Raw genomic sequence first — 16,824 nt, 5'->3', positions numbered from 1 at the left:
CTTCCACTCATCGCACTGCCACCTTAGCATTCTGGGCCAGAAAGACAGCAGTGTGTGGCAAAACACGTATTCCCTGGAGCGGAGCACATGCTCAGCTCCGTGGGTAGGCGTACCTGAATGTTGCCCATGACCCCCGTGGACTCCATCCTGCTGGCTACATTGACTGTGTTGCCCCAGATGTCATAGTGTGGTTTCCGGGCTCCAATGACCCCAGCCAGTACCCCTCCTTTGTTCATGCCTGAGGTAGACAGAAGCATAAATTCAGCACAGCCACACGCCAAACCTTGCATTGCTATCTCAGAAGCTCCCAGCTCCCCTTACAGAATTTGCCACCTCACCCTAGTACAAGCCTCCTAATTATGTAACATATTCCTCATTACGCTTGTTTCTCTAAGCTCCTGAAAGACAGAAATCACGTCTATTTATCCTGCCCTCACCAAGTACTTGGCAAACCGTCAACTACCCATAATATGCTGATTAATTTACTCAGTATGGAAGTTGCCAGTTTCTAACACACCTGGTGCCGCATCTGAGGTGAGCAAAGCCCTCAGCAGGCACAGAGGATTCCTTGGAAAAGTAGACGACAAACTTCTCAGCCAGACTCAGAAGGCAGCTGTCATTGTAAAGACTGTGAGACAGAGCTAGCTGACCGCCACTTTAGTCCAGTTTTCAGTTTCACTAGAAGAGACTGGACTAAAAGTCCCTTTTGGCTCTGAGTGTATGGCTCTCCCCACCCTAAGTTTCTCAGGTCTTTCTAAGCCTCTCCTTCCTGCTGGTTTGCTGAGTCCCCTGCATTAGAAGGAGCACATCAGGGGGCAGGTGAGCCTAGAATCTTACCTATGCGCAGCATGAAGTTGTTGAAGGACTGGTTGTTGATGTTGGTAAGCGTATCCTTCATGGCTAGTGCGAAGTCAGCCAGATCAGCCAGGTGCTGCCAGCGCTCCTTGTCTGACTTCTCCTCCTGTGCCAGAGCAGCGGGGAGGGCATCAGGAGCCAGTCTGGGCCCTTAACTGCAGCCGCCTACTCACCTTCTTTCCTTAACATTCTAGAGGGCAGTCCCTTCATCTGGCTGTTAAAGGCCTAGTCTTCATTTTTCCCCCACAAACCAGCACCCTTTTTAGCTCTAACTTGCCACTTGTCATGTGACAGAGTTCACATGGGCCCCTCTAGGTCTAAGGCAAAGACTGGGGCCGCAGTGGGAAAGACAAATCTTGCCCAGCCCATTTGCTTCCTGTTATGTCTCATCACCCCCTTGTCTGAACCTGGTCTTCAAATGTGGGATAGTTGTCCTCATTTTGATTCCTCAACTAGATTATAAGCACTTGACGGTGATGACCCACCTTAGGCATGTTTCTTTAACCTCGTACATAAATGGAGATGGCGGTTGTAAGATAAAATAGAATGGTAATGTATTACAGATAGCCCTTGAGACCACAGGCTCCACAGATCTGATTTAACTTAACCAGTGGGCCCTGAAAATGTGCCTTTTCTAACACAACCACCTCCCCATCCTGGAAGTTTTCATTGTCCCATATTTGCGTAGATAGTTTCAGCTGCCTAATTATGAAAGTATAGAAAGGGGCATGGCCAGTTACACATAGCGTCTTATGCCTGACCTAAGCTATGACACTGCAGTGGGCAGTGATGTACAAGTTAACTCTCTGCTCATTACACTTTCTCAGTAAACCCAAATTTAAATTTGCATTGCATGGTCTTAGTGGTGTGTGTCTGTACTACTGCAGGGCCTTTTGTACAACAGGGCTTAACATTAGCCACTCTTGTAAACTTCTTGTTTCCCATGTACTGGGCGTGGGCTGCCTGTCTCTTGCCTAAGGGGTCAGAGCCCCATCTCCTCTCTAGCCATTGAGGTGGTTAGGTACCTTGTTGGAGCTGGTAAAGCCATTGGTGTTGACATCTGGGGTGACTCCTGAAGCTGCCATATAGGTACTGCCAATGGTTTTGATCTTGGTGATGACCCGGAATTTGGGATTGTCCAGGAGCTAAGGCCAGTATTAAGGAAGAGAAAATTGTCAGCAGAGATAAATGAGCCAATTAATGACAGATTTGCCTGTCTACAATGACTCCACAAAACTCTAAGAGATGCATCCCTATACAAGTTATACTCTGCCACATGATCCCAGGCAAATTTCCTGATTTTCTGAGTCTCAGTTTCCACAACCTTAACATTGAGATAAAATTGTCAGTCTTCCAGGGTGGTTGAACATGTATGTAAAAATATCTTCCATGATGTACAAGTTACCTATTAAATGTTCAACGAATCTGAATTTGAGGGTAGGAGGAATCAGAGGGGCCAGTCTTGATCCTATGAACTTGTGAGTAGTTTCCCATCTCACCCCCTCATACCCAGCATTTCCAGATGGCTGCAGAAGCCTAAACATTAGAGGGAGGGACTCATATGGGGAATGTAGCCAGTTAGAGTAACTCCTCAACTTCCCTTTGACTTCTGCGGCCTGTCCTGAGGTAGAACTTGGAACGAGCTGGCTTTGGCAGGAGTGGGGCAGGATGGACACTCACAGAGTCAAAATCTGAGATGATCTCGTTGAGAAAGCGCAGACACTCAATGCCACCATTATTGATGCTCTCCTCTGTGTAGAAGTCAGCGAAGTTGGGCAGGGAGGCAAACATGACTCCAATCTCATCATAAGACTGGCTGTACAGTTCCTAAAAGGAGGTGCAAAGTAACTGACAGATTCACTTCTGCAGTGCATTATTCAGTCAGCATTCCACACCCATGATAGGTACACTCAGCTTTTGGGACACACATCTCCCAGATTATCCCAACTTTGAATAAATAAAAAATAGCTTTTCTTGTCCGTATAACAGCCCCAGCTATGAGAAAAAGGAGAGGAAGTGAGGCATAAGAACCATTCTGTTTGCGAAGATCACAGCTGACAGGTGGCTCTAGCCAGCTTCGTCTTCTGAATCGGGGCCCTCCCAGAGATGTGTGGCCCACGGAAACAATGTTTGCGGCAGGCCCCCGTTCCACGCCACAAGAAGCCTGGGTTTGGAGGTGCTCCCTGGCGGAAAGCCAGATGAAGACACACAGCCCATGGCCCCGTGCTGGGGCATGAGGCCACTCCTTACCTCATCTCTCTTCTTGGACCCCAGGAAATGGCGTGCCACGTGCTCAGGCAACATGTTGGTGACCAAGGCCTCATTCCAGCGTCGCATCTCATAGACACGTTCCTTCTGGTCATGGACCTCAATCTTCCATAAGAACAGTGTCCGAGCCAGTTTTTCCACCTGCAGACACAGGCAAGGTATATGCTCTAAGCTGGCCATTGAGGGAAAGATGAAAAATGGGAACCTGAGTGGAGGGGCTCCACATGGCAAAATTGTAAGAAAGATGGCTACACTGCAAGGGAAAGAAGACCTAGGAATTTTGAGCCACTTGATCAAAAAGGCCACCCTAAGTTGCAGTGAGGATCCTGGCCCTCGTGGTTACAGCAGAGATCTAAAAGGCCTGAATGTGTGGGGCCTCCTGGGACCTGTTACAGATAGCTGCAGTGAGGATCTCCTAGTCCAGGGAGGAGTCCCCATTTCCAGCAGGCCCCACTTGGCCAAGAAGTGCCTTGAGGAGGCTGTACTTTCCCTGGCTGGCCACTGGGTGGCACTTGTGCTAACATGGAGCACTAAGTCCCCTGCATGGATACCTCCCCACCCTCTTCCTTTCTCTTCTGGCTGCGTGGCCAGTGTTAGTGACCCCCAGAGCCAGGGTGAGTGAAGATCCATGAGCCCGTGGCCTAGGGAATAGATTTTATCCAGGCTTTGCTGCCCCGTCCCCCATGTCTCTTTTAGCACCATGGAGGACGTTAGAAGGAAGAGGTAAATAACTGTTTTGTCTGTATCACTGAGGAAGAAGCCAGAAAATGGAGAAGGTGGTGGCTTGATAGGTTCACATGCCGTGTTTGGTAAAGGAAAGCAGTACCCTTAGGGGCTTGGTTCTTAGATCCTGGGCCCGTTTCTCAGGAGGCCCTGAGAGGTCATGAGCAAAAGAGAAGTATGTGCAGGCACTCACGTGGCGGGAGAAGTAGTAAAAGCTCAGCATCATGACGAAGATCATCGCTGTCATCGAGTACTTGGAGGGCAGCAGGGGCAGCCTGCAGGGCAGAGAGCAATTCACGGGAAAGTGTGTCCACGCCGCCCTTGGAGAGTTTTATCCCCTCTGCTGACTGTGCTCTTTCCAGTAGCCCAGGGCCCTGAGACTTCCCCCAGCTCCTTAAGCACCTTCACATCAAGTCCAGATGCCCCCTGGGCAGTAAAGCTGTCTTAAATCACTGGGCTCCTGTCAGCCAGCCAACCCTGGCCCCTCCTGGCTGCACTTGGAACCCACATCAGGGCTGCTCCCCTGAATGTTCAACAAACACCACATCACCTGACTGACCCCAGAAGGAGCTGCAGCCACGTAGGAATCGAGAAAGGAGAGACTGACGTCACAGTGATGGACTAGGGCATCATACTTTATAACTTTGCCCGGGTTTTTTTGTGGAGCTGTAGGTCTTTGTTTCCATTACTGTATAGTATTCTGTTACATGAATATACCAGTTTTCATACCCACTTACTGTGATGTAATTTGGATGGTTTCAATTTGTTTTGGATGTGTGTCTGTGGCTATTACAGTGTGATTAAGGACATTCTTGCACACATCCTGGAACATACAGCTGTGCGTGGATTTCTCTAAGGTGTGTGTGTGACGGAATTGCCAGGCCATGTGTCTGTTTACAACTTTACTAAACAACTAAATGGTTTTCTAAAGTGGTTGTACCGATTTATAATCCAGTCAGGTCTGTGAATGAGTTACGATATTATTAGACTTCTTAATTCTTGACAAACTGGTATCTAATCTAATAGTCTTTTGTTGTAGTCTTAATTTGCATTTCCTGATTACTTGAAGGTCTTTCACTAATTAGTGGCCGAAGTAATTTTTTTTTTTTAACTTAAAGGTCTAGTCAAGTCACTGAATCATAAAATTCTAAAAGTTTAGAGCTAAAAGGACCTTAGAGAACTAGCCCACGATCCTCTTCAAAAGATGAAACAGGCTCAGGAAAACTGGGCAGCCCCGCAGAGAATCAACCGTGGCAGAGTAAGAATCCAGGTCTTCTAGTATGAATGTGGTCGTTTTTCTGCTCTGTCCTGTCGGCCAGTTAAGTGCAGCTACCAGCCCTTTGACTCCTCTCTTCACCTCAGCCCAGCCTCTGTACCCTCCCCCCACAAAACACACTGCTGCTGCTGCTCTCCGAGCTTCTCTCCCGGACTCAGGATGGCTGGGTCCATATTGAAACCATTCTACCTTTGCTCCAGCCCTCCTACAGAAATGCATACTAACTTCTCTAACTTGAACTCCCCACGTCATGTGCCTCTGGCCTGTGATATTCCCTCTCTATAGAAGAAAGGGGCCAAAATGCAGACCGGGAGGGAGAGCAGTCGCTCTTACCTGTCAGTGCCATTGAGCCCAGCGGTGGAGAGTATCTGCATCTTCTCCAAGGCAACCACAGGAAAGCTGTTAGACAGATGACAGTTAGGGCCCATCTGGGCACAAGACGCTAATGCCCAGCCAAACACTGAGGTAACCCAGATCTTCCACTTGGTCAGGAATGGAAAGATCTGTCCCAGCTTTACAGCCAACCAGTGGCACGTCACTGAGAAGCCACGAGCCCTGATTCCCATACAAGCCTTTGATGCGCCCTAGAGACCGAGCCACCTCAGTGCATGCCCATGACTTTGAAATGCGGACTTGGAGGGTAGGAGGAAGGACAAAATCCAGATCCCCTCTTACTCGTGTTCCTGGAAACGTCTGCGGTCATATTCATCGAAGATGGGGCACCAGGCATAGATGTTGACGACGGCTACGGCGCCAGTGATGAGCAGCATGAGCGTGAGCTTCACCATGTGGCTGACCTGCACCAGCATGATGGTGGCGATGAGTGACAGCACGGCGACATAGTTGTAATACTTGGGGTTCTCCGTGCAGCCATCCTCCATCTCCATCCCTGCGGTGCCGTTGCTGGGTCCCGTGTAGTACTGGAGGCAGCTAAGCTGGAGGCCGGGAGCATGGGGGGAGAACACGGGGTGCCAGGGAACAGCGGACACTGGTCAGAGAAGGCCCTGTCGTGGCAGGGTTCATCAGCTGCCATTTTCCACAGCTCCCTCAAACACCAAGAAAGATGGGGAAATTTACCAGGAGTAATACAAATGTTAGCACTTCCTATTAAGAGCTTGACCATAACCATATTTGATTTAGTATTGACACCATCGTATAGAAAACTCAGGGAGGCTGAACTCGCCCAAAGTAGCACAATTAGCAGGTGGTAAACCCAGAGCTAGGAGTCCAGTCACTGGGTTTCAAATCCAACAGGCTCCTGCCCACTCCATATTGTTAGACGTGGGGCTAGCCAGTCACCTGCCCTTCACACCTCTGCTGTGATGGCAGCCAGTTTGCTCAAACACTTCCATTTCTGGAGTTGTCACTGGTCCCACTGCTGGCAGATGTCGTCAGTAGAAAGTGCATCCATAAACTGAGTCAGACCTATGTTTTGTAACCTTCACCCACTGGAGTTTGTCTAGCTCTGGGGAAGTTCTCAGCATGGGATTCTAGCATTTGAAAAGTTCACACCTCCCTGGTTTTTCACTCTCCACTGGTGACATCTCCAGGTATCCTGCACATTGTCCATGACCTTGTTAAACAGTGGTCCCCAGACCCAGGCGTTCTGACGTGCAAGGGGCCTGGGGCTTCTCTTCCCTGCACCGGGGGCGCCATGCAGCCCAGGGGTACGTCTGGAGCTTCTAATCCCATTCCAGTTGTATTTTTGACCAGTTGGCCCTAGGGCTGTGTCACCCATACTGCTGCCAGAATAAGTCTCCATGCTAAGTTTTTTACTATGCTTGGACTGGGAAAGAAAATAAAGCAAATAATAAAACAATGTTTGGGAAAAGTAGGACTTTAAGAGTGTCTCTAGTACTACCAAAATTGGAGGGCTGTACGTGACAACTGACGATATCAGTGACAGCTGCCCAGCCCCCAATGCTCAGTAAACAACTGGTGGCTCTGAATCAATTGATCTTGGCTTCCAACTTCTCCCCAAGAAAGCATCTGGCTGCCCGCTCATAGGACCCACAGCTTCTCCATGAACTGAAGACAGCAAAGGAGAGCATTTTGTCTGCACCTCGCCGTTTGAACTCTGCAGCTGCCGTCCTCAGTGACCCGGTTAGAAAGGCCTGGCCACGTTCAAGTGGATGAAGGCCACACAGGAAGCTCCTTTAGCAGAGGAGGTTATCTCCCCGTCCTGGTGGGTTCCTGGCACTAGCCACACCCTGGGGATACTGAAGACACGTGGAGTGCTTACGAGTATCACGCCCCTTGTGCAGTGACATGCGGAAGAAGAAAACACAGGGCCTGTTTCCATTCTTGACTCTGGGTGACTTAAAACAAGTGAATTAACCTCTGAGTGTTAATTCTTCATAGGAAACTACAGCTAAGCATGTCAATCTCTTGAGATTGTTACGAAGATTAAGTGAGTCAATGTACGTAAAGCGCCTACACAGGACCTGGTGCACGGTGGCAGGCTCCTGGACCCAGTAACGAGCTGGGGAAACAAGGCAGTGTCGGGTTTCCTGGGGAGAGGACCCCCAACATTTGGCCAGGGTGATCTGTTTAGGAACTGGTCGTTCCCGAGGAATGGCGGAGGAATGGGTTGACCACCTGAAGCCTTTTACCACTGAGAGCGGGGACTGTCCCTTCAAAAAAGGACAGCAGGAACTCACCATGTCCACGACATTCGCCATAACCAGAATGAAGATGGCTAACATGGCCCAGGTGTTCCTGGCCCAGCGGGTCCGGTCGATCCAGGTTGAGAAGGCCACGAGCTTCTTAGGAAAGGCCTAGAAGGAATGGAATTTCAAGGGCCATGAGCCTTTCCTCCTGTAAACACGACTGCTAATGCCTCTGGGTGCCCCGTACTTCCCAGAAACCGAGAAGGAGTACTTTGTGTGGGGGTCGACCAAAACCGACAGTGGCAAAGTGGACAAGGAGCCCTGGTGCCGTGTCACTCCTACTTGACATATTTGTGAAATGTGGTTTCCAGATAGCAGAACTCTTTCCACAGAAGACACGGGGGCCAGACCAGGAGGCTGTAGGCTGCAGGAGCCCGCTCCCCATCTGCTCGTGACAAGGCTCTGTCAGGGAGGAGCTTTTGGGGCCCGCCATCTCTGGCTACTCCTGCCTTTCCTGGGTCAGAATACCTCAGTCCTCAAAGTTACCTGGCAAGCCACCTGCCAGATTAATTTTCCTAAAACACGACTTTCCCCATTGTTGTTCTGATTAAAACTCTGCATGGCACCCCAGCGCTTACAGAAGTCAGTCACAGTCCTTTTGTCCGGGTTTCAAGGTCCTTCACAGTCAGGGCCTCCACGCTCCTGCCCAGGTCCCCACATCCAGACTCTGGCTCACCTGCCCACGTGTGCTCCAGCGTCAGAGCCCCCCAAAGCCCAGCCCAAAGTGAGTGCTCGGCTGTCAGTGAATGACTGAATGTGGAACGAATGGATGGGTAAATGCCTGCAGCACCCTAACACAAGGCTTGTAATCTCTAAGGGTCTGACAGGACGCATAACTCCATCAGTACCCACTTTCTCAGGGAATGACGCTCACTTCCAGAGGGCTTCTGAGCCAAAAGGAAACGTGCTTCTTACCTGGGGAAAGATGGCAGCCAGCGAGCAGATCGTCAGGATCAGAAGCAGAACCTCCCCAACCACAAAGGTCACATAGTTTGTCATTAGCCTGTAACAGGGAGATGACAGGGAGGGGACCAGAGTGGGTAGTGAGATTGGGTGAGGGGCTAGAGGAGTAAAGGAAAGGAAACAAGACAGGCCCGCAAAGGAAGGAAGAGTTCCACGTGACGCCAGGGGCTGCCAGCCGAGGGCAGGGACTGGGGGTGTGTGACCCTCCCCAGCTGTAACTGCTGACCGGGCCATCCCCCAGAAAAGGACAGACTCGCAGACGGCCAGGGCAGAACCTGGGAAGGGATTCTTAGGAACGAGCCTGCTGCCACGTGGCCATGATGGGGGAGAGAGGGGAGAGCAGCAGCTCCCTAACTGTCAAGTGCTGCTATCTTGTTTTATGCCTACAGCACCTGGTCTTCCTAGGTGGTCTCCCATCCAAGTACTAACCAGGCCTGACCCTGCTTAGCTTCCGAGATCAGACGAGATCGGGCGTGCTCAGGGTGGCATGGCCGTAGACCTGAGTTATCTTTTGACAACTGCACAGAGCTCTACAGTTGACAAGGCCTTCCACGTCCATCTTCTCGTGAACTCTGAGAAACTTGCTGTCTCCAAGCCCCCCATTCTCATACCCACTCCCATCTGGTTTCACGCCACTGAGCGCTCTTGCCAAGAGCCCTGGACACCTCTGCGCTGCTAGTCCAGTGCCCGATTCTCAGTCACCTCATACCCCTCCTCGAGTCTTTCCTCAACTGCCACCCCGTCCGTGAGGCTGGTCTGACCTTCTTACATGCAAATGCACACAAAACGAAACTCAGCTCACCGCCAGCATGCCCATCTCCCTTCGACTCATTTACGTTTATCCGTGGCACCCATCCCTGTCTGCACACATATTTTGATTGACTGTCTACCTTCCCCTTCTAGAATGTACGTTCCACCAGAGTGGGGGTTTTTGTATGTTGAGTTCACTGCTACAGCCCTAGATCTTTGCCCCAGGCACGAAGTAGACAAACTATCTGTGAAGTGAATGAGTAAATTTGATCCTCACAACAGCCCTGAGAGTGAGCTAGGAAAGGTACTGTTATCCTCAGATGATTGTCATCAGCTTTGGCTTTACGGATGAGTAAACGGATGCCCCAGGAACCCTCAGTGACGTGCTTAAGGTCATACAGCAAATAGATGAGTCCAGAACCGAGGACGGTGTGGCGGCGTGACCGAGTCCAAGGCTCTTTACTGTTTCCCCAAGCTGTAACGAGCAGGGCCCCACACCCACTCCTTTCTCACGGGAACCCCCTGAGCAGGAGTGAGCTGCTGATTGGCTGAGGGAGGGGGGAGGGCGCCATCCTTCAGCTGGGCTTCAGCAGTTGGGGCGAGGCCTCCAGAACACCCACCCTGCCCGAGGATCTGCTGCTGGGTTAGAGAGATCGGCCTGTGCCCAAAGGCTAAAACCTATCTTCACTAAGATGAGCCAAGAAAGGGAGCCAGATGGGCCTTGGTGACTGAGGTTGAGGACTGTCCCATCCTTTGTCTCCTTGTCCTAGAACCACTCAGGTCCAGCCAGCCAAGATCTCCATTCCCCTGGGCCCCTCTCATCCCTCAGCTTTCTAAGTCCTGGTCTGATCCCCGTTTGACACTAGTGCTATTCCAGAACCCCAGATGGGGAGGAGGAAGGAGGTCCAGGGCACGGACCTCACATTCCCTGGGCCTGGGCCTGCGGGGACCGAGGAACAGAGACAAGGCCTGTGCCCTGACACCAGGCTCCAGCTGGGGTGCCAGTGTCCCTCAGGCCCCTGGCGTAGGAAGCTTGTGGCCTCTCCCCTCTGCTGGCCTCTCAGCTCCGGCAGAGCCTGCCCTCACCAGGGGTCGACGAGCATCTCGCCCAGGGCCGCACAGAGCAGGACGACGCAGGAGCAGCTGAAGGCAGCTCCGCTCTGCTTCTCCTTCTCCACTGAGTAGCGCGTCTCCATCTCGGGCTCCATGAACCGCATGGACAGGAGGAAGGTGTTTCTCTTCTTCACTCTGCGGTGGAGACGAGCCCCATGAAACACGCATGCCACACCTGAGGGGCCTCATTAAAGACGATGAGCTTTCTGAACCCCGAGTCTGGGCCTGATGAGGCACATGCTGAGGAGCCACTTACACCTGGGCGGACTCCCGCTCGAGCAGGGCCTCGTTGAGCAGCTGGTTGAGCTCATGCTCGTCCTCGGAGGCGTCTACCACTCTGTCGGCCAGGTCCTGGAGGCGCAGCCTCCGGCGAGGGTTGGGGAAGGAGGGGTTGTCAGCCTGCAAGGCAGTGCAGCGGAGTTGGGGGGCCCGTGGGGCATGTGGGGGAAGCATTGGGGACAGACAGGGTGGGGGCGTGGCACACTCCCGTGGACTGACCCCCCCGGTTCCAGAAACCATTTTCCAGGCAAAGTCTTCCCAGGGCGGCCACGTGGTTCCTGCCCCATTGGGTCTGGACCCAGAGGCGCGGTCCTTCCTGGTTTCCCCGGGACCCCGGTCCCAGGTCCTGTGGCCCCGAGCAGCTCTGCAGCGGTCACCCACGACTGGCAGTGTGTGGGAGAGCGGTCTCTGGCCCCTGAGTGGCCGGCCTGGGAGTCTGACACCATTGCTGGGTCAGCGCGGTCCTAGCACACCCTGCCCCCAGGATGGGGTGTCAGTTTGACCTCGTGTAATTCAGGTTCCGCCAGCCCCAACTTTCTTTTCCGTAGACCGATGTGGACGGTCTATCCCTGAAGCATATCCTGGAGCAGAGTGACACTGGCTAATTGTGTCGACACAAAAACTCGCGGGCTCTGTCCTTTTTGTTAGGGATTTACATCGAGCCTGTATTTCTTTCTATCAAAATCGGTGACACTAGGAAAAGTGACTGAATGCTGTGGTGCTCAAGGAAAACCTCATTTACGTGCAGCCCTGTGTGCCTCCGTGTTCTCCAGCACCTGGTCTCAGGGTGCCAGGGCCGTTCTGCCGCGTCACAGTGACAGACGGTACTGGCCACCAGCTCGCAGCGACCCCAGCCGGGCAGGGTCCTGCCCATCTCAGAGCGGTGGCTACACTCAGGAAGCTCTTCGGCGATGGATAAATGCTGGATGCCTTTCTGAGACGGACTGTCCTCGGGAAGACAGCACGTTCATTCCTGTAGAAATCCTGCATCTGTGCATGGGACTTGGGGAGTCTGGACCTCGCCAGAGAGGTGAGCTCAGCCCTCACTTGCAAGACAGACTTGGATCCCACAGAATTTCCCACGTCTTCCCTCGCTGTCCTCAGAGCTACCGGATTCTGGGACATCAGAGCTAGGCAAGACCTTGGAGGTGAGCACCTCTTTTGAACTGCCCCCCACCAACCCCCATGCCCCATGTAACTGATGAGGGAACAGTGGGACCGCGGTTTGGGGGCAGGTGACCTGCCCAGGGTTACACTGCTAAAAAGGAGCATATCTGGGCTGGTGGCCGGCTCTCCCACCGAGCACAGGTCTCTCTTCCTGTGGTATCTCTGCCTCCACCTCCTCTGCCCTCATCCTGGTCCCCAGCCCAGCACATACCTGGGCCCCTTGCTCCTCGGGCTCCTCCGACGTGGACCCGCTGGCGTGGACACTCCCGTTGGGCTCCTTGGTCTCGATGAGGGCGGGGGAGCTGGGCTGCGAGGAAGGCGGGGCTCCATTGGGCAGGGCCTGCAGGGGACAGGAGTGGCCGTCGGGGACAGGGGACACACTGCCAGCTGCCCACCCCGGCCTGCGGCTGGTCCCTATCAGTCTGGAATCTTCTCTCTGGAGTTTAGAAGTCCCGCAGACTAAGCGATTTCACTATTCAATTCCTCCTTTAGAACGTTAATTTTCTAGTATCAATTTCTACCATTAAAACTTGTCCTATTATTCCCGTTCCTATTTCTAAAACATAAGTCCATGACTCAGTGACTCATAGAGGTCTTTCTTCCTATAGAGCCCTGTCAAATGCCTTCCAAAAGTCTGAGTGAATTTCATAAACCAATTTCCTCGACGACCAGCGTTTTTCCCTGACAATAAGTTAAATCCAATAACCCAAGGAAACAGTTGATTCATTCACGTAATAAGTATTAACTGAGTACTGACTGTGTGACAGGAACTACTCTAACTCCTGGGGATACAGACGAAAGGTCCTAACTTGAAAGCTCACATTCTAGTGAGGGCAGACAGACAACAGCAACGTAAGTAACTTGTCCCGGTCCCTGAGGAGAGGGAGGGAAAGGCAGAAAGGGATGGCGCAGGGATCGCTGGGGGGCGTGGCTGCAAAGGTCGCGGGAGGCCTCACCATCACCATGCAGGTGACATTTAAGTACTGGCCAGAAGGAGCAAGTCATGCAGCTGTCTGGGGTGGGGGTTCCAGGAGGAGGGAGCGGCCAGTGCAGAGGCCCTGGAAGAGCTGCGCCTGGAGTGTGAGCAGCCGGGGGCCAGTGCTGCTGGAGCAGTGACCGAAGGGCACAGGCGCAGACGGCCTGACTGTCACCAGCCCGACTGTCACCGGCCCACCTGAGCTCTGCGGGGCTTTGCTCCTCTGAGTGAGACGGGAGACCGATGGAGGGTCTCGAGCAGGGGGTGACATGATTTCACTCAACATTTTAGCAGGACCCCTTGACTGCCGTGTTGAGAAAGACAGCAGGAGAGCAGGGACAGAAGCAGGTGACGGGCCGGGACACCACGGCGGTAATCCTACACGGGATGGCAGTGGCTCGGGCGGGATGGCAGCTCTGGGGGCCGTGAGAAGAGGGGAGATTAGAGCTCTATCTTGAAGGGTCAACAGAACTTGCTGTGGATGGTAAGGAGACGACGGGTCAAGGATGTCTTCGAAGCTTTTGTTCCAAGCAGCTGAAAGAATGGAGTGGCCCCTAAGTGAGACAGGGATGGCCGTCGGGGTCAGGAGCTCGGCTGTGGCCCTGTTAACCCTGAGCTGCCTGTGACGGACACAAGTGGAGATTTTTAAGTGACTGTCCGTTGAGTGCAGGGGAGCCGGCTGGGGCTGAGACCTAGATTTGGGAGTTGTCAGAGGCATTTAAGACAATAAGACTGGATGAGACTGAACGAGGTCAGTATGGCAAGAGATGTCTGGACGCTCCGCACACTTCAGAAAGGAGTCACTGTGGTAACTGTCTTCACATCCTCCTTATCAGTTTATTTAGCCAAACCACAGACAGAGATTTCTGCAGATGGAACTGCGTCTGCTCCTGTGACTTCCAGAGAAGCAACTCTCGTCACTTTCCTTCCTGCTTCCCATGATCCTCCCTGTGTTGGTCACGCTTTGTCGCTTGTGACTCAGTGACTGCAGAGCAGGTTAGGTGATCTGTGAGCCCTGCCTCAGCAGAGTCCGTCTTGAGTTGAAGACTTCCTAAACAACTGTGAAGCTAATCACATGAATCCATGAGGCTCGTGACAATTTGCTTCCTTCCCCAGGCACGCTGGCCGCTGACCGTGGCCTCATGGCCTTTACGGCAGCCGGACTTCTATGTCCCCTGAGAGACATGGACCACAGCACTGGCAGGTAGGGATGCCTGATGCATATTTGATGAATGTCATATGACAAAGGGTTCATTTCTCTCATAAACAAATCAGAGAAGGGAGAAAAACCCTCAAAGGTCAGATATGAATATGCGATTCTCAGAAGAAAATCCCCTGGCTAACGGCCACGTTAAAAGTGTCTGGCTTTACTCATAATTAAAGAAATGAGATAAAAAGAGCAAGATACCATGGTTTCATCTTTCAAATGAACAAAGATAAAAATGAGTGGAGAGCCTGGCCAGGGCTCCGGGAGGGTGGCAGAGGTGGGTGGGGGGCACGGTTCTCCTGTCCTCCGAGACCGAGCCCACCCCATTGCCTCCCTCTGCTCCGCGCTCTCTCTCAGCATCCACGTCACTCTGGCTTCAGCTGCTTCCTCCACACAGAGGACCATGAGCCTAACCCAGCCTCCTCTCTGGACACTGTCACCTCACTTTTCACTTACCGTGAATTCCGTGCACGAGGTCCCCCAGAAATCAGCCTGCCCTCTGAAAGGAGGCCACCACGAGTCGCCTCTCGTATTCATCCGTCTCTAAGTCCTGCCGCTTCTCCTGCAATCTCTCCTTCTTTAACCCCTTCCTTTCCGCCCCCCTAGTCCAGGGGTCGGTAGGGGACTCACCGAGCCATTGAGGCCATTTTGGACGGCCGTCTTCTTCACCTCTGGCTTGGATGCGATGATGAGGTAGGTTTCGATGCCCTTCTCATCCAGGTAGTCGCAGCGGCTGCCCCCGTCGCCCGGCTCCACGTCGAACTCCCCCTTCAGGCAGTCCAAGGTGCTCTGTGAGATGTGCACACGCCTGCAATGCAGCGAGGGGGCCCTGAGCAGAGGCCGAGGGGAGGGCGGCTCCCACCCGCCCCCAGGGGACCGACAGCGCCGGGGCTGGGCCAGGCTGCTGCTCGGGCCTGTGGCTCCTGGGCACGTGGAAGTAATGAGATGTGCTGCTACCCAGGGACAGGGGCGTCCTGGCACTAACTAGCTGTGCAGGCAGTGTGGCCCCTGCCCCTCCCTGAGCCTGTATTACATCCATAAGACAGGAAGAAAGTTCTGTCTTCGCAGGCTGCTGAGAGTATCGAATGAGGTAAGGAACTGAGAAGTCAGCTCTGAACTCTGAAGTCGTGAGGTCTGAGGACTACCTCTCTTGCAGAATCTGCTGTTGTAACACTTACTATCGGGGCGTAATGAATCCATTTCTGAGGAGTCACCACTAAGGGAGGGAATTGTGACTGCCTCGAAGGAGGCTCCCTGACCTGAGCAGGGAAAGTTTCACTGCGTCCTCATCTGTCCGCCCTGAGGCGAGGTCCTGGCCTGCCCGACTGGCCGATTCTGTAACAGAGCTCAGGTGAGGTGTGCGGGTGTGAGCTGTCACTGCAAACCGCTGCCTCAGAGCCCGTCACTAGCAATAATGCCCCTTGGGGAGATTGGGCACACTGAAGAAGCTATAACTGTGATGCCATCAGAGCCTGGGCAGCCCCACGAAGGGGTGCAGGGGGTGAAGGGGCGAGAGGACAGACTGCTGCAGAGGGCCAGGCAAGAGAGGCCAGAGCCAAACTCAGGCCCGGAAGGCAGCCACCCTGAGGAGGATGCTACTCCTGATGGGAAGGGGGCTCTTCTCTAAGGCCCTATGTCCCTGGTCCAAGCCACAGCCCCGAGGGATGAGTGGATGCCCCGCCCCCGGCTCTCACACCTGCCCAGTGCAGGGGGTAGGGGGGTGCTCGCTCACCCGGGGATGCCGCCCGCCTCCATCTTGTTGGCCACGGTCACATCAGTGGACCAAACATCGTACTGCCAGCGCTTCTGGCCCAAGACGCCCCCCAGCACGGTGCCTGTGTGCACCCCCACACGCATGTCCACCCCGGTCTTCGTCTTCTCTCGCACATACCTGCCGGGTACAGACAGGAAGAAGAAGGGGTTGCGACACGCCCCCGCAGGAGGAATTCTGCACAGCCTTGTTCCCCTCCGGCGAGGGGGCCACTAGGTGCCCCGCAGCCGAGTACGTGGAGCGACTGCGCCTAGCCCTCCTCCCCTGAGGGACCTCCAGTTGCTCTCTTCCAATCACTCATTTATTTATTTGTGTAGGTGATAACTCACTGAGCACCCCCTGGCACTGTGCTGCTGCTGCACGTGCCAAGGGTGCAGCTCCTCACTTGAGAACTCCAGGAAGAGACAAAGGCAGAATTCAGAGCTACCTGAGTGGAGGTAAAAGTCTAAGCCTGAACCACTGCCCCCGGGGCGAGTCGAGAGGCAGCATTTGTTTCCAGGCCAACACCAGAGGGAGTGCCCACCGGGGGCCCTGAGTGGACAGGAGGCACCACAGTGGCTTGGGGTCTCCGAGCCCACCTGCACCAGTGCCATTAAAGGGCACAGGCGAGCGGAGGCAGAGTTCACAATCCCCACGGCTCACGGGGGTGAAGGCGGGAACCCTGGCTGGGAGCTCAGGGGCCAGGGTTCTAGTCTCACTGCTGCCGCCCCTTATGTCTGGTGACCTCAGCAGAGTCGCTTCACTGCTGTACTTTGATTTCCTAATGAGAGAGAGGGGCACGGTGATCGCGGAAGCCGTCTGCCTCGG

At 53.5% G+C, this 16,824-nt stretch overlaps 1 protein-coding gene and 1 non-coding gene across 2 annotated transcripts in view; both read right to left on the bottom strand.

The window, feature by feature from the left end:
- ADCY3 (adenylate cyclase 3) overlaps positions 1 to 16,824 on the bottom strand; it is a 68,074-nt gene that overhangs the window by 1,319 nt on the left and 49,931 nt on the right. The window contains 17 exon segments of the mRNA XM_039886948.1: positions 114 to 238; positions 838 to 961; positions 1,881 to 2,000; positions 2,536 to 2,682; positions 3,106 to 3,264; positions 4,040 to 4,121; positions 5,456 to 5,521; positions 5,798 to 6,057; positions 7,783 to 7,899; positions 8,707 to 8,794; positions 10,591 to 10,752; positions 10,874 to 11,016; positions 12,275 to 12,403; positions 14,877 to 15,054; positions 15,979 to 16,229; positions 16,347 to 16,444; positions 16,596 to 16,777. Of these exon segments, the coding sequence (XP_039742882.1) occupies positions 114 to 238; positions 838 to 961; positions 1,881 to 2,000; positions 2,536 to 2,682; positions 3,106 to 3,264; positions 4,040 to 4,121; positions 5,456 to 5,521; positions 5,798 to 6,057; positions 7,783 to 7,899; positions 8,707 to 8,794; positions 10,591 to 10,752; positions 10,874 to 11,016; positions 12,275 to 12,403; positions 14,877 to 15,054; positions 15,979 to 16,229; positions 16,347 to 16,444; positions 16,596 to 16,777 (2,431 nt within the window).
- On the bottom strand, positions 9,135 to 9,253 carry LOC120622642 (5S ribosomal RNA). The gene has a single exon (XR_005658501.1). It is a non-coding gene; the product is annotated as a 5S ribosomal RNA (ribosomal RNA).

The sequence above is a fragment of the Pteropus medius genome, unplaced genomic scaffold (genome assembly GCF_902729225.1).
Source record: "Pteropus medius unplaced genomic scaffold, Ma_sr-lr_union100, whole genome shotgun sequence".
Taxonomy (NCBI): domain Eukaryota; kingdom Metazoa; phylum Chordata; class Mammalia; order Chiroptera; family Pteropodidae; genus Pteropus; species Pteropus medius.
This window is presented reverse-complemented; position numbering and strand designations above follow the sequence as displayed.